The 20,053-nt window shown below is 56.4% G+C and overlaps 1 protein-coding gene and 2 non-coding genes across 5 annotated transcripts in view; 2 read left to right on the top strand and 1 right to left on the bottom strand.

Moving 5' to 3' along the window:
• Positions 1–674: 674 nt before the first annotated feature.
• On the bottom strand, positions 675–746 carry TRNAP-UGG. The gene has a single exon. It is a non-coding gene; the product is annotated as a tRNA-Pro (tRNA).
• Positions 747–8,280: 7,534 nt separating this feature from the next.
• Positions 8,281–8,352, top strand: TRNAP-AGG. The gene has a single exon. It is a non-coding gene; the product is annotated as a tRNA-Pro (tRNA).
• An 11,425-nt stretch (positions 8,353–19,777) lies between these two features.
• The window catches only part of CCDC136 (coiled-coil domain containing 136), a 38,499-nt gene continuing 38,223 nt past the window's right edge, over positions 19,778–20,053 (top strand). For all 3 annotated transcript variants that reach the window (XM_037889437.2, XM_037889435.2, XM_037889436.2), the window contains exon 1: positions 19,778–19,870. In XM_037889437.2, the coding sequence (XP_037745365.1) occupies positions 19,834–19,870 (37 nt within the window). In that variant the 5' untranslated portion in view covers positions 19,778–19,833. The remainder of the gene's footprint in view (positions 19,871–20,053) is intronic.

Raw genomic sequence — 20,053 nt, 5'->3', positions numbered from 1 at the left:
AATAACATCACAGCATGGCACCAAAATGGAGCGTGGGGGGAGGACAGTGTGGCGGTGAAGTGACCAGGGCCCGGGGCTGCCCAGCTCAGTGGGGACGTGACCGGGGCCCGGGGCTGCCCGGCGCAGTGGGGACGTGACCAGAGCCCGGGGCTGCCTGGCGCAGCGGGGCCCTTACGATACCCTGGTATAGCACAGCAGTGCCTAAACCTGGCTTCCAAGGCCACATCTCAGCTTCCCCGGGGTCGCCTCTCCTTTGCGTATTAACTGGCACCAGCTGAAACATTCCCACCCCTGAGATTGGCTTGGCTTTGGCAGCCGAATAAAAACTGTAGCGGAGCCGGCCATGGAAACCAGTCGCCCGCAATGTCGGGTGTCAGAGCAACATGGGTGGGGTGCTTCGGGGAGGCACTTAGGGACTCCAAGGGCCACCCCTGGCTTTTGCTCTAAGATCGGCCAGGCAGGAGGAGACCCCAAAACATCTGGCTCTATTGAGCATCAGAAAAGTTTGCGGTGGGGGAACCTTAATCGTTCCCATCCAGCTGTGACGTGGCCTTGGCAGCCAGGCTGGACACTGCCATGGATTTTAGGCAATAAAATTCCTCTGCCTCTTCACTGAGCTTCTCTTCTTGGGGGGAAATCGCTTCATTCTGGCAGATCCCCCAACCATTAAAAATGGGCTTGTCCGGGATTTGAACCCGGGACCTCTCGCACCCAAAGCGAGAATCATACCCCTAGACCAACAAGCCAGCTGGTAAAACTGTTTGCCAGATGTTATCTTAGAGGAGACCTTGGCAGGGCTGGCAACCACAAGAGCATGTGGCCTCTGAGGTTCAAGCAGCTGAAGAGCAATCTCCCCCGGCTCCTCGGCACACTTTACAGCACTTACAGTTTACACCGTGGGTGGCTCAGACACAATAGCCACTAGACCCTGAGTCAAGCCACTTCCAGCAAACCAGAGCCCCCACAAAACCAATCCCTGGCTGCTTAAGGGGCTCGTTGCTTGCGTCTCCCTCTAGGAACGTTGCTGCGTTGGCGATAAGCCATGCTGAGAGGGGGGAGCTGTGACAGAACACACCCCGTTTTCACAGCCTGCACACTGGTTTGCACGAGGGATGCCTCGTGAGCTGCTTAAAAACTCAGCATTTGCTGATCAGTAGCAGCCGGGCGCCGTGCACTGCACAGCCTGACGTGTGACGTTGTAAACACGAGCAGAAATCAGGACTAAAAGCAGGTTTTCCAGAGACGTCTGGGGAGTGGTCAAACCAGTTCCTCATGGCAAGCCGACGCCTCGGCCAGGTGTAAACAAGGCCCGTGGGCCATTACCTGCTCAGTGCCCGTTCTTGGGTGGGGCAAAAAGCTACATCTTAGCAAAGAACAGCATAGGGTTCCTGTCCTCACAGACGGCCTGTCGTCAGGCTCCCAGCTGGAGATGGGGGGACAGGACTATACAAAGGAGGGGCAGACACCCCTCTCTGTCCCCCTGCCCATCGCATTCTCTGCACCCGGAAAAGACAAAGGAAGCAGCTGTTGGACTCTGGAGGAGGCGTCCTGACCTCAAGGGGCTGCTCAGGGAGATTGCTGGAGGCACCTGGCCAGACAACTTTGCTTTGACTCTAATAGAGTTTGTGAAGTTGGGCACCCGTAAGTGTCTTATCTTTATTTTTCTTGTGTCTGACTCTTACGCCTCCTTGCTGGGCCTCACTGAAAATCGCTCTCTTTGTAGCTAATACACTTGATTTGTTGTTTTAGCTAATCCAGTGTGTTAAGTTGAACTGTCTGGATAACTACTTAAAATAATAAGCTGGGATATTGTTTCCTTAGAGTAATAATAGGCACAATATATTTGTGCTGTCCAGGAGAGGGCTGGGCCATGCAGGACATCAGTTTCTGGGGGAAATCTGAGGACTGGGGGTGTGTTGGGTCACCCTGCAGGAGAACCCAGGCTGGTAAGAGCCGGGCTGTGGCTGGCTGTTGATCACGCACAGACATCACTGGGAGTGACTTGCATGCGGGAGGCTGTTCGTGAGCAGTGCAGGACTGGAGGCCACAGCAGCAAAGCAGTGTAAAGAGCACCCCAGCTTAGAGGGCAGGGGTGACACAGCTACTCGTTGTCTGGATTCTGCCCTGGGTATGGCACAGGAGCCCATTCTGAAGCTGGGGGAGGGAAAGCCAGGTGCCTCAGGAGTGGATTGCAGCCCCATTCATGGTCAGCCTGTCCCGAGAGCAGAACATTCCCAGATCTCAGGGATATTGGCGCTTGTGCCCGGCTGTGACGTTCCCCTTGGTTTGCAGTAGCTGGTAAGGGAGTGGCGTTGGGTGCGAAGAGGTGTGACCTTCCCTCGTCTGTCTCCATGTGCTCACTGCACGGGCAGGGCAAGATCACTGGGGCAGCAGCAGTGCTGACCCCTAGACAACTAACCAGGTCCCAGCTGGGGGCTATGGGAGGTTTTCGGGCAGTGGGTCAGGTGTCTGGAGTGAGCCCCTGAGACAAAGTGGGAATTTACTGTAATATTTTTATTAAGCTGATATGTGCCTCAGTTTCCCCTATATTGTGCTTGACTACCCAGTGTGTGTCGGGGGGAGGGGGAGAAGGACTGTTTTCCCACAGGGCAGGCTAAGAGGCATAGATATGCATGTCACCCAGCTGTCTGAGCTGGGATGGTTCATTAAAAAAGACTGGCCGAGGCCGACCTTATATCAGTGGAGGACCCGAGAAGTCAATGGCAAATCCAGTCACCAGGACAGTGGCCCCTGGCAGCCAGTGCCCCAGTGGGAGATGGATTTCCCAGCCCCTCAGCAGGGAGCTGAGCAAAGACCCCAGCTGAAGCACAAAGGACTGGGAAGGGGTGAGGTGCAGGGTACAGCCAGCTGCTGTAGGGAGACAGGGCTCTCACCTGGGACCTGCCCAAGGAGCTCAGACTGAGACAGAGCCAGACCACGGCGTTCACCGCAGCTTGGCTGGGCTCTGGGCTGGCCAGATGGACTTGGGCCATGCTCTAACCATGCCACCTGAAGGTCCCTGTGCCCTGCACCAGCGGCCTAACACCCCCGACTGGTGTGACAACGGCGTGTGAGTCGTTGTGAATGCTCGGGGAGGTGCATCAGTCCCGGCGGAGTGGCCAGGTCTCTCCAGGGTCTGTCTCCGCAGGACGTCTCTGTAATGCTTTCACCCTATGAATAAATGGGGCTGCTTCGAAGGAGCTGGATGGTAACATAACTGCAGGCGATACACTGGGCATCGCCTTTGGGGAGAGAGCAAAGTGCAGACGCCGGCCTTTCAGGCAGTCTGGCTTGCTGGGGATATTACAATATAGGCATGGAACTGTGCAGCCCGAAAAAACCCCGGTCAGGAGGGAGACAAATGCAGCCTGCTTGCACCATAAGCAAGAATCACATCCCTAGACCAACGAGCTGTGAAAGGGGGCACTGTCAGTGCTGGAAACCAAAAGCACAAGTTATTCTCCATGTATGTGGAGCCTATAATTAAGGCTGTCAAACTGTCCCATAATGGCTCACGGGCGCGAGTCCCAACCTCACCACAGACTGTTAAGAACCAGCCCACAAACCCCAATTTGGTTGTGAGTTCTATACTTCGATTTCACCAATTATCAAGTGTAAACTCCCTCACGTGGGGTCACAGACAGTCCCCGGGAGGTACGCCGATCTGTCTGGCCACCCAAGTGAGCTTCTCTTTGTGATAGATGGTCCCTTACACCAAAGAGCACAGCAATATTCGGATTACTCCCAGTCACTTGCCCCAGGTCAGTTGCACCTTATGTAAGTGGGGGAATAGTCCCGTTATTGTGGGGAACTTTCCTGTCTTCTGCACTACCCCGGGCAAGTGGGCTAGCGAAAGGATCTGATTCCTCGCTCCCACTTCCTTTACCCAGTGGCCTCCCTGCCCTTGAGGACTCCCCTTCCACTCTCCTATCTGGCAAAGTCCTCGTAACCCCGACAAGGCTGGGCCCAGGATTCCTGGGGGGCTCAACCCCCAAACCTGCTGCTCCAGTGGGGGGCGGCTCCAGGGGGCCCTGCACAGGGCCAGTGCCAGCAGGGCCAGAGCAGGGGATCCAGAGAGCCCTTAAAGGGGCCAGGTCCTGCTCCCCCAGCTGGTTTCCCGCCCCTCCCCCGCCCAAGGGGACAGACTGCCTAAGGGCTCTGTCCTTTTCTGGGGAAGGCACCCTGAATCCCAGCCCTGTTCCTCCAGCCTCCACCAACACCGCACTTCTCAGCCGCTCCGCGGGGCCTGACGCTGGCTGGCCAGGTGCCAGCTCATGCCAAGGTCCCCATCCCTCAGCGGAACGCTGACGGCTCTATGGTTGGGCCCAGGCTGGCTCCCCTGGATGTGGTATTGTTCAGACAGGTATTAGCATTATCAGGGGGTGGGGAGTGTTCAGACTTTATTGAAAGCTTGTGAGGTGCTGCCGGCATTCATCTCACCTGCAACAGCTGTAGCCCATTGTGACACCGCACCCCGTATTCTTCACAGTGATATTATTAGGATATGATTATGACATAGTTATGATGTATTTCATGCAAAATAAGTCATGTGAGGTGTCATTGGAAAGGTGATTTGCTGAATACGATTCTCTGTTTGTCTGCCTGTATCATTTTGGTCTCTGAAGTTATGAATATTGACTCTGTCTCTGCATTTCCAATATAGTTACACCTGGGGAACGCCCACTAGACAAGATGCTTTCAGTCTAGATAGTGGGTGGGGAACAGCCTATTCAGGGCAATGGGCCATTAGGAAAAAACAGTAGGCCTTAGGAGCAGCTTATCTCCCATCTGGGGAGCCTTCCTGAGAAGGCCACGGACTCCTGTGAGTTATGGCAGCTAGGACTCTACAGGAACATGTGACCAGGCCACATGATGTTGGACTCCATCTTGGGATGTCAGTGTTTTTCTACAGACTGATCTGGGAACCAAGCTTTGGAACAAAGGGTTCCCACCATATGACAAAGCTATATAAGGCAGGAGTGACATCATCTGGGGTTCTTCCCTCCCCACGCAAGAAGACTCCTGGAAACACTTGAGGAACAAAGACTGAACTGGGGGAAGTGCTGGACCTAGGCTAAAGGGATTTCTAGCCTGTGAATGAAAGACCTGGGATTCCAAGCTGTAAGCAAGTGCAGCTTGCCCCTTAAGTATCTGCAGCCTGCTTGTATCATCTCTTAGGGTGAGAATCTGCTAATTCATATCCACTGTACTAGTATATTAAGTTTAGTTTGAGTTTTTTGTTTATTTGCTAGGTAATCTGCTTGGATCTGTTTGCTATCCCTTATAATCACTTAAAATCTATCTTTTGTAGTTAATAAACTTGGTTTTGCTTTGTGTAAGGGGACTGTTGCCCCCTTACTAACATTCAGTGGGGGTGTTTTAGTTGCTAGCTCCCAGCACTAAAAAGGGGGAAGGGTCGATGGGGAATCAGGACCCTGAGACTGACAGCCCCCAGGAACAATGGGGAGAGGCCAGTGCTCCAGGTCAGCCTGAATGACAGGGTGGGCAGGCTAATCAGGGAGTCAGGAGGCCAGGGAGGTCCCGTCCTCCGTGTGAGTTGGATTTGCCTGGGTCAGACAGAGTGGGGCCGAGCTAAGGAGAAGCAGGGGTCCAAGCTGAGCTGGGGAGCAGAGCTATGCCAGATCCAGAGGGACCAGAAAAGCAGCCCAGAGAGAGCAGACCCTGTCCTGGGAGCAGAGCTGCAGTCCCAAAGCCAGAGGCACAGCCCAGAGAGAGCAGACTTGCCCTGGGAGCAGAGCTGCAGCAACCAGAGCCAGAGGGGCCAGAAAGCAGCCCAGGAAGCAGAGTCACAGAAGCAGCCTGCAGAGCAGACCTGTCCTGGGAGCAGAGCTGCAGCAACCAGAGCCAGGGGGCCAAAGAAGCAGCCCAAGGAGCTGGAGGCAGAGCAGCAGCCCGGCAGAGACCGAGTGGTGCAGCTGGGGCTGGAGCTGTCTGGAGCTGGGTGCAGTGAGCAGCTGGGCAGACCGAGGGGGACCCTGGGCAGCAGGCCCAGCATAGGGAGACACCTCAGCCAAGAGGCTCTGCAGGCCAGGCTTGGACTGTAACCCCGACAGGGCGGGGGCAACACTGGGAAGAAGGGTCCTGCCACTTAGAGCCTGAGAGCGTGTGGCCACCACCAGAGCAAGTGTCCAACCCACAGCATCCCTGCAGCACAGCCAGGGCCGGAGAAGAAGGCCTGGGACTTACAAGGAGCAGACTGTGAACTGCCCTGACGTTCCAGAGACACTGTTTGTGATGTTCCTTGCCACAGAGCGGGGTGATGTGTTTCCTTTAACTCTTTCCCATTTTTCCTTATTCTTTTTAAAATTAATTGTTGATTAATTAACTTGCATTTGCTTTAACTTGTATGTAATGGTCAGTGGGTCAGAGAAGTGCCCAGTGCAGAGAAAGTACCCTGGAGTGGGGACACCCTAGCCCCTATCCTAGGTGACCACAGCAGGGTTGGGGGTCAAGCCCCCCAGGAATCCTGGGCCCAGCCTTGTTGGGGTTACGAGGACTCTGCCAGACAGGAGAGTGGAAGGGGAGTCCTCAAGGGCAGGGAGGCCACTGGGTAAAGGAAGTGGGAGCGAGGACTCAGATCCTTTCGCTAGCCCACTTCACTGGAGTAGTGCAGAAGCCAGGAAAGTTCCCCACAATAGCGGGACTATTCCCCTGCTTACATTTGTCTAAACCAGTGTGTGGGAATCATAACCCAGGGACAGAAGGCTGTTGCATAGTCCTCTCCACATTGAGGGAGAGGGTGAATTTTATGAGCTTACGCTGTACAGTTCCATGTGCAGCTCAAGATGGTTTAATTCTGGGTTTATACTCTAGAGGGGTGTGTGCCTAGGGATCTGGAAGTTGCCTTAACTATAGCCTTCCCATGCAGGGGCTGGTCAACGAGCCTGCATGTAACTGCAGCTGGGTGAATGCTGGTGAAAGTGCAGGCTGGAGAGGGCTTTGCAGCTTTTCACAGCAGTACAGTGTGAGAGGGAGCCCAGGCTGGTGGGTTGGGCGGCTCAGTGGTACCCCAGTTCCAGGTGGATCCGGGGGGGAGCGGGGGACTCTTCACGCCTGTATTGTAAGGTAATGTTCGAGAGTTTTGCTCTGTGACAGTGTATCTCACCAGACGGGAGAGAGGTGTTAACTTGTGTGAAATGCTGGTCTCCGACAGAAGGTGGCCAGCTCTCGCCCGGCGTCAGACCTCCCGTTCCTGGGCAAGCTCAGAGAGAAGCCAGCCAAAGGCCAGCTCCAGGCTCCTCTAACTGCAGCCAGCAGACGGGACCCAGCACCACCTGGCTTCAGGCCCAGACATGGAACTGGTTTCATTGCCCTGATGGCTGAGCTCCTCCTGTCAGTGGGGAGAGGGGCAGCCATCCGGTCTCAGCCCCCTCAGCCATCCGGTCTCAGCCCCCTGGGCCTCTCTGCAGCGTTCCACACCGTGGGCCAGGAGCTTCTGCTGGCTCGCCCGAGAGGTGGCAGGGTCGAGGGGAAGGTGCTGAAACGGTTTGAGCTCTTCCTGGAAGGGACACCCCAAAGGAGCAGTGATGGGAAACTGCCCCTCCCCCCTAGACCCCTCGCTTGTGGGGCTCCACCAGGGTCAGTTCTCTCTCTCCGGCCCTTTTCAACATCTACATGCAACCACCAGGTGAATGGGCCAGAGCGGGACTGTACATTGCATCGGTACAGTTGAATATTTACATTATCTTAGTAAGTTTGTTTCAATCATTCATCACGCTTTTGTTGCACAGATCAGAGAGAGAATCCGAACTCGGTCAACGAGCATACGCAGCGTTGTTGTAGCCGTGTCGGTCCCGGGATGTTAGAGAGACAAGGCGGGGGAGCTGATGACTTTTATGGGACCAACTTCCTTTGGTGAGCGAGGCGAGCTTTCGAGCTCCGCAGAGGTCTGCTGCAGGCCCGGGACAGCGTGGCGTGTGCATGTCACCCCACGGGGGGGATACACCATCCTTCGCTGTGCAGGCTGGCGGGGGGCAGGCAAGTGCCCGAGGCTCAGTAGGAAGGGACGTGAGAAGCAGGATGCTGGGTGTGAGAAGCCTCCATGGCCAGCTGTAGAGAATCCTTGCTCAGCGGGTGCCGTGAGGCTCAAGGCTTGTTTGTCAGGGCTGCAGCCACAGCGGCCATTCCCTTCTGCTCTGCAGACTCCCCAGGAAGGCGGGGTGAGGCAGCAGCCAGCCCCAGTCAGTGTAACCTGATCGCCAGGCTGCTGCTTTGCTGAGGTGGCATCTTGAGCAACAGCTGGAAAAACTGCTAGAGGGTGGCTCGTTGGTCTAGGGGTATGATTCTCGCTTAGGGTGCGAGAGGTCCCGGGTTCAAATCCCGGACGAGCCCTGTTTTGCATTTTAGCGTGGGGAGGGTTTGCCAGAGAATTTTCCCTTCTCCTGAAGCAGGGTTATGAGAAAACCCCCAGAGGCCAGTGAATTGTTGGGTCCAGCCAGCCAGAGGCTATCAGGGACAAATCCTCCCCCCAGATCTTGCGGGTGCAAAGACACCACTTTGCTGGGTGCTGCCGCAGCAGGTCCGCATGTGTTCCGGTGGCAAAGTGGGAATTTCCTGCCATATGTCAGTGAAGGAGACCCATGGTGGCACCGACTTACTTGCTCAGCGATCGCTCCCCACTTCCCAGGGCGGGGAAAGGGCTCAAACGCTGCTTTGGGGGCCGAGCGGGAGATGTGAGGGGGGGTGTCATGTGACTGTCTGGGTGGGATGAATGGGCTGGCCGAGACTGACCTTGATCAAGGGAGAGTCTGGAAAGACACTAGGAACCCCAAGGCTGGGAAATTCCAGCAGGCGGAAGGTGTGAGCTCAGCCTGGGTCTGAAGGAGCAGGACGATGGACCAGGAGGTGACGCGGCTGGGAATTGGATCAGACCTAACCTTTGGGGAGACTCGGGAGCTCTCACCTGGGGCTGGCAGACAGAGACACGGGCCAGGGAGAGAGCGCTGGAAATGGATTCCCTGGCCGCTTGGTCGGGTGGCGCATGGGCTTGGCCAGCATGGACTGTCTTCTCCTTCCTCTCTCTGCGCTGACCTACAGACTTCCCAAGGCCGCGTCCAGTCGACTAATGAACCCTGCTCAGTTTGGGAACAGCTGCCTGGCGCCCCTGCACATGCTGGCTGCGGTGCCCTGGTCCCTGCAGAGTGGACAAGTCTCAGACCAGGCATCTGTCTCAGCTGGGCAGAGCTCGCGGCGTGAAACAGGAGGGCGGGCGTCTCGGAGGCCGCGTGGCCTGTCCCGAAGGACGCGTAGGCCCCGCTGGGGGTCAGGCCCACTGAAGGGTTCTTCCAAGGGCCTGTTTAAAAGCTGTGGGATCCGCGACAGGCCCATATTATTATATTCCAGTCACACCTACAGAACCCAGCCGAGCCCAGGACCCCGCTGTGCTTAGCACTGCGCACACACTCACTCCTGACCCCTGCCCCTCTACACACAAGCAGCCAAAGGGTACAAGGAAGGGAGTCTTAATAGCCCCATATTACAAGCGGGGCTCAGAGAGCAACGAAACGGCATGTTTGGGGCAGGGCTGGGCCATGCGCGTGGCTCGGCCACGTCAGAGTCTGGTAGTGCAACTACCAGACTGGCCTGGCTGTCCACCTGGTGTCCCCTAGAAACACGGCTCCGTGTTAGAGCCTCGTGCTCTTTCCAGGCCGTGCGAGGGGGCGCAACCTTTCACCACCACGCTCGCTCCCGCATTGTTTCTGACGGGGCCATCCGAGCACACTTCAAACAGGACGTGGAGAGATCCTGAGCTCCTTGGGCTACCAGAGACCCTTGCTACCTGGGAGGATTGTTCAGATCTCTGGGCATCTTAGAAACCTCCACCCCCACCAGCCCCACATCGACCCTGGGCTCTGCCCTGGTCGCTCGCAGTGCTCGTGTCATTGGGGGCAGTAAGGGCTGAGGCAGCCAGGTCCCAGCCCACGGAGACCGGTGAAGACGGCTCTAGGAGAGGCCAGGGGGGCCCATGCGGAGCCTGGGGCTTTGTGTGACGAGCCCTCCCAGAGGCAGCTGCTTTCCTCACCCCGGTCCCCCTCACGCAATGCTCCCCCGGCCGCCCTGACCCACAGTGGAGATCGCAGGCTACACTGCACAGCCTGGGAAATGGCGTGAGCTGAGCTTCACCCTCCTTTCCGCTTGGGGAGCAGCACACGCACCCACCCCTGGAGATCCCAGCCGGGCCAGGCCAGGCAAAAGCTGACCTCCTTTGAGGCTGGGTTACAGGGGAGGCCTGGAGCTGGCCCGGTGCCCCCTGTTTCCCCGCCCCGTCCCAGGGAGAAGATCGGGCTCAGCGCTAGCTGGGACGCGGCACGTGGTGGGGAGCTGCGAAGTGGAGCGGCCCCTTCCCAGCCAGGATGAGCAAGGTGAAATCAGCTTAATGAGAGGAGCTTGGCTCAGCCCCCTGACCCCTTGAGGGGGGGGATCGAAGGAGGATTAAGGACAAAGGGCTCCCTTGAGCTGCTTACCCCAAACTCCCATCTCCAGCCTAGAGGCTAATCGGAGCCCGGAGCAGAAACTGACCCACAAGAGCCGCACACGGCCGAACCTGCCTAGCCCTAGAAATGATCCCAATTCCATAAGCTCCCCCCTTCCTTCCCTCTTCCCCCTGCACAGTGCCGAGATCTCGCTCGGCAGCCCTTGCGGGGCTCGGCTCTTCTCAGCTGCTATGGCTGGCCCACCTCAGGCCTTCAGCGCATCTTCCTCTCTCGCTGCCTTTCCGGGATAGTGTATTCCTGCCGTAACTCCTTACCATGGCAATGGGCACTCTAGAAAGGTCAGAGACGGATATCGGAGGATGCTACAGGATAGCCTGATCTCGCATTGTGCTGGACGAAAATAGAAAGGACATCCTCACTCCCCACCTCCATCCAGCCCCATCTCTAGCGACTAATCGTCCGAGTGTATTTCTCTAACGTTGTTCTCCATCTAGGGTGTCTTTTGAGAGCCTCTGGCTAGACTGATTAATTGATCTTTAACTATTCATGGTAAATAGGCCCAATGGCCTGTGATGGGATGTCAGATGGGGTGGGATCTGAGTTACTACAGAGAATTCTTTCCTGGGTGTCTGGCTGGTGAATCTTGCCCACATGCTCAGGGTTCAGATGATCACCATAGAATCATAGAATAACAGAGTTGGAAGGGACCTCTGGAGGCCATCTAGTCCAACCCCCAGAGCAGGACCAATCCCAACTAAATCATCCCAGCCAGGGCTTTGTCAAGCCTGACCTTAAAAACTTCTAAGGAAGGGGATTCCACCACCTCCCTAGGTAACGCATTCCAGTGTTTCACCATCCTCCTAGTGAAAAAGTTTTTCCTAATATCCAACCTAAACCTCCCCCACTGCAATATTTGGGGTTGGGAAGGAATTTTCCTCCAGGGCAGATTGGAAGAGGCCCTGCAGGGTTTTCACCTTCCTCTGTAGCATGGGGCACGGAACACTTGCTGGAGGATTCTCTGCACCTTGAAGTCTTTAAACCATGATTTGAGGACTTCAATAGCTCAGACATACGTGAGAGGTTTATTGCAGGAGTGGGTGGGTGAGATTCTGTGGCCTGCATTGTGCAGGAGGTCAGAATAGATGATCATAATGGTCCCTTCTGACCTTGATATCTATGAGTCTATAAGACTGTGTGTCTTTCTAGAGCACCTCTCCGTGTGATCAAGCAGCGTTGTTCTAAAGGATCTGTCCTCCTATTTTCCTAGATTCATGATTGTTTGGCAATATTTGGCTTTCTGGATTGTCTGCTTGGTTTTCTAGAGCACATGGCAGAGGTTCTTAGTGACCAGAATGGCAGAGGGGCATTGATCAATGTGGGAGCTGCTGCCCCCTGGCTTTGCATAGCGCTGTGTGATGGGATGAGATGCAATGGTCTATTAATATAGAATCATGTGCATATTCCATCCATAACTGCATTAAAAGACTAGTACCGTTGCAAGGATAATGGTGCAAATGGTAGGGAAGGCCAAAGTTAAGGTTGCTCACTTAACCTTAACTCTGCCCCCTTTGCACACATGCATTGTTATGGTGCAGGTTTTAATTTCATGATCACCTTTGGGTACTTAGATAAGAAAATAGAATATCATAGATAAGTGTATGCAGCATCTCATAACATGGTTTCTATTCTTTTATCCTGGCACTAGTTTCATTATCATACTAGTCATTGTCCTGGTCTGCGCTGGGTTATCTTCGCTCCAAGGTATGTAGCACAATCATTTCCCTAGCAGATAAGAACGGTGCATTTTCTTCTCCACCCACAGCACGGCCTTTCTGGGTGTGAGTCAGTGGATGAGGAGGCTAACTTGGGTGGCCTACATCTGCCATCCAAGTCTGTGGTGTTCCACGTAATCTGTCGTACGTCATATAAGAACATTACCAGTGTACTTAACTATAAATGACTTTCCTGGGCACTCCGTCATACAGAGTAGGATGCAGCCCTGCAAGACACTACCCAAGTACCTAAGGCTGCAGTGAATGAATGTCTGACATTGTCATAGCTGAGAAATCATATGTGATCATGTACCTACAGGCTATAGCATAAAGGATGCCTGCAAGGGGGCAGAGTTAAGGTTGCCCATGACCTAACCTCAGTGGTGCCAATTCAGATATTTCTTGGGGTGAGGGGGGAAATTCTGGTCTGTCCCCCTGCACCCGGGGCTCCCTCGGCAGGGCAGCCCCCCCTCGCTCTTGCCCCCACAGTGAATGAGACGGAGATCCAGGAGTCGAGGTCTTGGCAGAGTCCCCTGTGCGGGGCCGTACCAGATCAGAGTGTCTGTGCGCTGGGTCACAGCGCCATGTGGCCCAGCCACCCCACCATCCAGTCACAGGGCGGCCGGGTCAGATTTCAGTGGGACCCCGCAGCCAGAGCGACGGTCCAGAGCTCTCAGGCAGCAGCCGTACTGCGTTAGTTCAGGACCATGGCTTAAAAGCGATGGAGTCAGGTCCCCTGACTTAACTTTGTCACAGCCTGGTTTTTGAGCTCTTATTTGTGCACCCCTAATACTCCCTTAACCCTGGGTTTGAAGGTGGAATTGCCTCGGAGGGATGTGTGGGGTGGGGTTCCTTTTCAGAAAGGTATCAAAAGGCGGCCGTTTTTGAACGAGCCATAACTTAGTCCCAGCAATATCGAGGGTCACCGCAAGGCCCTCGTGCCCTTCGCAGGGCTGTTTCCTGGCCCCATTTCAGCACTCACACCCATCCCCCTGCCATTTTGATGGCACAGCCGTTCAACAGAACATCACGAGATTTCCTTTTTTATCATGGGGAAATGGATTCCTCCCCTCCCCCCTTCCCCAGCATTAATTTGGCCCTAACTCCCTCACCCGGAGGCAGAGCCTGCCCCGGGATACGCGAGCCCCATGAGCGGACGGGAGAAGCACCTACAAACAGGACAGTAGGACGGGGGTGGAGGCCTCCTGTAGCTTGCACAGCACCGGCTGGCTGCCGGGGAAAGACACCCCGAGACTCAGCCCCTGCACATCACTGACGGCAGCGACCGGAGAGGGGATGGGGCGACGCACGGGGCTGGGCTGGCGGATTGGATCCACTCGGTTACAGAGGCAGAGGGCCTGAATGAACATTTCCCCCTCCAGCTGGCAGGGGCTACCCATCCAGAGAGAAGCCGGAGGTTTTCAGGGCAATTCCCAGGGACCGGAGTCCACCGCAATCCCCCCGTCGACCGGCCGCCCCTGCTCTCCCCTCTAGAGGGAGCTCCCCCAGGGCAGGGGTGGTCTGAGCGGGGGCGGGCCCTGCGGCTGGACCTGGCCTGTCTCCCCCTGGGGCTGGGAGGGGCACTAACTGGCTGCCCCTGTGTCCCAGGTGGAGTTTTACCGAGTGAACAGGCCCCTGCTTTACTCTTCTTCTCCAGCATGGCGGCGAGCCGCTTCGAGTCCCAGCCCAGGGTTGTCGCGCAGCCAGGCCGTCGGAGTGCAACCCTCCCCGGGCGGCGGAAGGGACCCTCCCTGGGCGCGAGGAGCTGGGATCTCTCCCGCTGGGTAAGTGCTCGCTAGACACGGGGGCTAGTGGGGTGACGGGTGAGCAGAGCCAGGGACCTCAGCAGGTGCGGTACGTCCGGCACCGAGGGCAGACTCGGATCTCAGGAGCAGCACTGGGGGGACCTAGAGGGAAAATCCGCGTGCTGCAAGCAGCTTCATTGCACTCTTCCCACAGCCAGTACCTCAGGGTGGCACTAGGGGGCGCTGTGCTTCAGGGAGTGGGGTGCAGAGCTCAGTAGGGGGCGCTCCCCCAGTGCAGACCCCAATACCCCAGTGGGGCACTAGGGGGTGCTGTGCAGCAGGGAGTGGGGTGCAGAGCTCAGTAAGGGAGCAGTCACCCCTCTGCCTCAGTGCTGACCCTAGTGCCCTATTGTGGTGCCAGGGGGTTCCTGAAGGAAGCAACTGGGGGGCTCAGTAGAGGTGCCCCCAGCTGAGTTGGTGCTAACCCCTGTGCCCAGTGGGCGTGATGCTGCAGGGCGCAGTGCTGCTAGACAGGCCCCCTTCCAAACGATCCATGATAAAAACAAGGTCCGGGGCACAGGTAAAGATCCCCTGGCAACTTCGGCAAGGCTCAGGGTGTGAACCCTGATGCCCCGTCCAGGTTCCCATTTAGTGATTCCTCTCTTGGACTAACAACCCAGCTCCTCTGGTTTCAGCTGGCTTCTTCTCCGCTTCCTGTCTTCCGCTGTCTGTAGCATTGCTGGCCACGGTTTAACAGCTCCGCCGCCCCGCCCCAGAGGTGGCTGCAGGCCAGCGGGTTAGAGAGGTAGCAATCAGCGAGTGAGGTGTTTGGGGGTCGTTTGGCTCGGAAGATGCCACAGCAATGTAAGGAGCACACTCTTGAACTAACACGGACTTCTTCCTTTCACTGCACTGGGGACTAGAACCTGTCATGAGCAACAGCGTGACGGCAGAGACTGCCCACTGCTGGATAGAAGGGGAACTGCTCTGCCATGTGTCCTAGCGATGGCAATTCTCCTTTGGTTCTGTGGCAGAAGCGGCGGGGTTGGGGGTGCCCCGGAGTCCCAGGCTCGGGGCTCCGGCCCCGCTGGGAATGGAGCCAGGCAGGACTCTGGTGCAGTGTCTCCCGGCAGGGCCACTCTCCGCAGGGCAAGGAGCCTCCTCGGTTTCAACCCTTCCTGGGTCTGACCTTGGAGCGTTCGGCCCCCCTGTCCATGCTCCCCGCAGTGAGTCCACCTAGCTGGGACACCTGGGGCAGCCTCACACGCCCGCACAGGGGCCAGGCACCCCCACTCTGCAGCCAGCAGGGACGCCCAGCCAGCGTGGGACACAGGAGGTTTATTAGTGGTCGGGAATACAGCGTAGAACAGAGCTTGTTAGCACAGAAAGCAGGAACCTTCAGCAAAGTCCATCTGGGGGACCAGAGCCCTGGGCTCTCTCCCTGAGTCCCAAACCTGGAGACTGACCAGTTTGCACCAGCCCAGCCGCTCCCCAACCGGGGCTTTGTCTCTTTCCCAGGGCAAACAGGTCACCTGATCTCTGTTCTCCAACACCTCCGGCTGGCTCCTGCAGAGGATGGGCCTCAGCCATCAGTTGACAGGACACATAGTATCAGCCATTGTCTGTGCCCAGGCAGCCAATTGGCATCACACCTTCCCACTAGGGCTCTGCGCAGTGATCACACACCCTTGTCCCACCACCTAGATACTTCAGTAACACATTGGGGAAACTGAGGCCACACAGTCTTCAGAGAAAACATTAAGAACATTCTCACTTTGTCCCAGGGGGTCAGGGATTCGGAGGTCCCACCCTCCTCTCGCTGGGAGTGACTCTGCTTTGCAGCCTGGAAAACTATCAGGCTTTCAGAAGGACGCTAATTTGGTACAATGTTTTAAGACCTAGTGCATGTCTTTTAGTCTGCTGAGACCCGAGCTGATGCCAGCTGTCATAAATATAAAGAGAAGGGTAAACACCTTTAAAATCCCTCCCGGCCAGAGGAAAAACCCTTTCACCTGTAAAGGGTTAAGAAGCTAAGACAACCTCGCTGACACCTGACCAAAATGACCAATGAGGAGACAAGATACTTTTTAAAGCTGGGGGGAGGGAAAAACAAAGCCTCTCTGTCAGTCTGTGTGATGCTTTTGCCGGGGACAGAACAGGAATGGAGTCTTAGAATTTAGTCAGTAATCTAGCTAGAGACGCGTTAGATTCTGTTTGTTTAAATGGCTGAGAAAATAAGCTGTGCTGGAGGGAATGGATATTCCTGTCTTTGTGTCTTTTTGTAACTTAAGGTTTTGCCTAGAGGGATTCTCTGTTTTGAATCTCATTACCCTGTAGGGTATTTACCATCCTGATTTTACAGAGGTGATTCTTTTACTTCTATTAAAATTCTTCTTTTAAGAATCCGATTGCTTTTTCATTGTTCTTAAGCTCAATTGGGACTGTGGTCACCTATGCAAACTGGTGAGGATTGTTATCAAGCCTTCCCCAGGAAAGGGGGTGTAGGGTTTGGGGAGGATTTTGGGGGGAAAGACGTTTCCAAGCGGGCTCTTCCTTGGTTATGTATCTGTTAGACACTTGGTGGTGGCAGCAATAAAGTCCAAGGGCAAAAGGTAAAATAGTTTGTACCTTGGGGAAGTTTTAACCTAAGCTGGTAAAAGTAAGCCTAGGAGGTTTTCATGCAGATCCCCACATCTGTACCCTAGAGTTCAGAGTGGGGAGAGAACCTTGACACCAGCCTCACTCGGAGCAGCCACAGCAAAGTGTGCTGAATGCCTTGCCCCGGGGTGTCATCCTGCATTGCCGAGGGGACCTGGAGCCTTGAACTCCAGTCCTGGCAGGGACGGAGAGCGGCGAGCAAGTTCCAGGCCCGTTCTTAGCTTGGACATGGGCTGGCCCTCGTCCGGCTGGTGAGCAGGGCGTTCAAAAGGTTCTTTAACGGGGGCCCAGGCACAGTTTGGCAGCCACCTCTCTGGTGCAGGGCCCTGTCCCGGGTGCACAGTCTGTGGCAAAGTGAAGGGGTTCGGAGAGCAGGCCCAGCCACGAGGCATCAGGCCCGGCTCTGGGCTCTGCAGATCAGCGCAGCTGGCAGAGCAGATGCTCAGTGGGGAGCGACGTGGGGTGCTGAGGAATTAGGGGGAGAGGGGTGAGCGGGGGCGCTGGGGATCAGGCAGCAGGTGTGATGTACCGTGTGTATCGTGAGTGTGTGTGTCTGTGTGTGGGCCTGCCTCCTCCATTGCCCTCTGCAGGGCGGACAATGTCCAAAGCGCACGGCTCTCTCTTGCCACTGCTCCTTTGCTCAGTGCCTCGTGGGCATGTGCTGGGTCCCTGAGATGCCCGGGGCCTCGTGGGCACTGCCCGCAGAGCGGGGGAAGCAGCTCAGAGCTGGGCCAGTGTAGTGCCATATAATAACATTGTGTCTAGGGGCAACCCTATAATAACAAACCAGAGCACAGAGCCCATTGTGTCTAGAGGGCAACTGTGACATTCTGAGTGTAATATAAAATCTCTTTGAACGGTGACAGGGCCAGAAAGAGTTAATTAACTCACAGACTGACCGGGCCCAGGGCCGAACTTTAAAGACTGGTTAGGGAGATCTGGACATGAACCGAGCTGTGAAATGCAGCCGGCATTGTTAGCGGTAGAAGGGGAGATGTTGGCTCAGGTCTTGTGATGTCAGCAAACGAGTCTTGTCTATTGCTATGGCTTTGATTCAAAGATCAAAAAAGGAATATTAACATTTAGGAAGACACTTGAGTGAAAGAGGATTGTTGTCTGTATGTCTCTTTGAAGGTTGGGATAGCCTGTGTCTGAACGGTTTAATGGACAAATGACCCTGTGCTAATTGCCAGGATGTTTGGGAGAAGGAAAGTTAAGCGTATTGTTTTCTCAGGCCAAATGGTTGCAGGAAATGTATAAAAACCCTGGGACAGGATCCTTCTTCCTCTCAGATCTGCTTTGGGTTCAAGAGGGGGAAACCCTGAGCCATAAGGATGGAGATCCCTAGTCACTGACCAGAGTCACCCTGAATATGGACATTGGGCTATAACCTCTGGACTATTTCTAAAAGGACTTTTGGCAACTACAAACTCCCCATCTCTGCGCTGTATCTGGACCTCAAGAATTGAACTCAAGTATTTATGTATCTTGAGCTTTTAACCAACACTCTCTCTTCTCTTTTTTAATAAATGTTAGTTGAGTTAGTAAGAATTGGCTGTAAGCGTGAATTTGGGGTAAGATCTAAGTTATTTGACCTGGGTCTGGGGCTTGCTCCTTTGGGGTTGGAAGGGCCTTTTCTTTTATATGATGAAATCAGATTTCCAGTAACCGTCATCATATCTGACGTGTGCATCTAGAGGGAGGTCGGAGGCTGGGCACTTGAAGGGAACTGCCTTGTTTGGACTTCTGAGTAACCAGTGAGGTGTGAAAGAAGCTGGTTTGGTACATCTAAGTATTGGAATATCCCCCAGCGTTTGGGGTTTGTCTGCCCCGTTCTGTTTCCAGTTCACCCTGATTGAGTGACCTTCGCTGGCTCCCACAGGCATTACCATCAAAGCAACCCCACAATAACAAACCACAGCATGGAGCCCAGCACTCCTGGGGCAACCCTACAATAACAAACCACAGCATCGAGCCCAGCGCTCCTGGGGCAACCCTAAAATAACAAACCACAGCATGGAGCCCATTGTGCCTAGAGGCAACCGTATAATAACAAACCACAGCACGGAGCCCAGCGCTCCTAGGGGCAACCCTACAATAACAACGTGGTGCATACACAATATGATCCTGGTAAAAAGAACCCCAACAACCTGAAAAGGCAGGCAGTGCCTGGTAACCTGTTTCTCTAGGGACGCCCGCTCTCCGTGCTGCGTTCCCTCCGCCGGGCCACGTTTCCCACAGCCATCCGGCTTTGTCCGCGGCGGGCTGTAGAAGAGAGCTGGTGCGGAGAGCGTCCAGGGTCCCGGCCCCCTGCCAGGGGGAATGGGTGTGTGCTTTCGCTGGCCCTGACTCGTATTCATGCCGATAGCTTTGTGGTGCTTCAGGCCCAGAGCTGAGTCAGGATCCCAGGTGGGGTCTCGCTAGGCCCCGAGAAAGGGGGACTAATGTGAGTGGCTCCCTGGTGGGCCTCCCCACTCATTCAGTGATGACGCCTATGTGGCACTAGGGGGCACTGTGCAGTGGGGCAGGGGCTCAGCAGGGGGCACTCTCCCCTCACAGCCAGTCTGACCCCAATGCCCCAGAGCACGGTAAGGGGGCGCTGTGCAGCGGGGGGCGGGGTTGCCTCCTGTGGGTTGAAGGGGGCAGGGACCCACCCCCCCGGCCCTTGCTGGTCATTCCACACTCCGGCCGGGCTCTAAATTCCGCCCTCCTGGCCAAAGCCCCCAGCCTCAGCCTTCCCCGGGCCCCCCCAGCTGGACACAGGGTCTCCCCTCCCCCACTCCCTGGGGCGGGGCGGCCGCAGGGCCATGCCCCTGCTGCCATGCCCCACCCCAGAGTCGGCTGCATTTCCCTGGGTGAGCGATCCCGGGGCGCTGCGCAGGGCTGGGGCCGGAGCACGGAGCATGGCTCTCCCGGAGCAGGGGGCCCCGATCCTGCCCTGTCCGCGCCCTGGGCTCGCGTGGCCCCCGGTAACCCCCCCGGCCAGGCTCCAGCAGGCGAAGAGTTAAAGGCCCCCGTGGGGGGGGGGGTGAACCCCCCCATCGGCTGCAGCGGAGCAGGCCGGGAGTGGGGGGTTTCTCCCGCAGCAGGCCCTGAGGGGGGCGCGGCTGGATCCCGCCCCCAAGCTGGGGGGGCGGCCCTGCTCCGCCCCTGCCCCCGCCCCCGCCCTGGCTCCGCGTCCGCACAGCGGCTCGGGGAGCGGCCATGGCGCAGCAGCCGGGCCGGAGGCAGGAGCGCGCAGGTCAGTGGGGCTGCAGCCCCCCGCCGGACCCTCCCGTCCCCCCGCCGGGCTGCCATCCTCCCCCAGTGCCCCCCCGCGCCGGACACCCCCCCCCGCATCTCTCCATCCCCCCCGCCGGGCTGCCATCCTCCCCCAGTGCCCCCCCCGCGCCGAACACCCCCCCGCCGGACCCTCCCGTCCCCC

This window comes from Chelonia mydas, chromosome 1, assembly GCF_015237465.2.
Source record: "Chelonia mydas isolate rCheMyd1 chromosome 1, rCheMyd1.pri.v2, whole genome shotgun sequence".
NCBI classification, from domain to species: domain Eukaryota; kingdom Metazoa; phylum Chordata; order Testudines; family Cheloniidae; genus Chelonia; species Chelonia mydas.
This window is presented reverse-complemented; position numbering and strand designations above follow the sequence as displayed.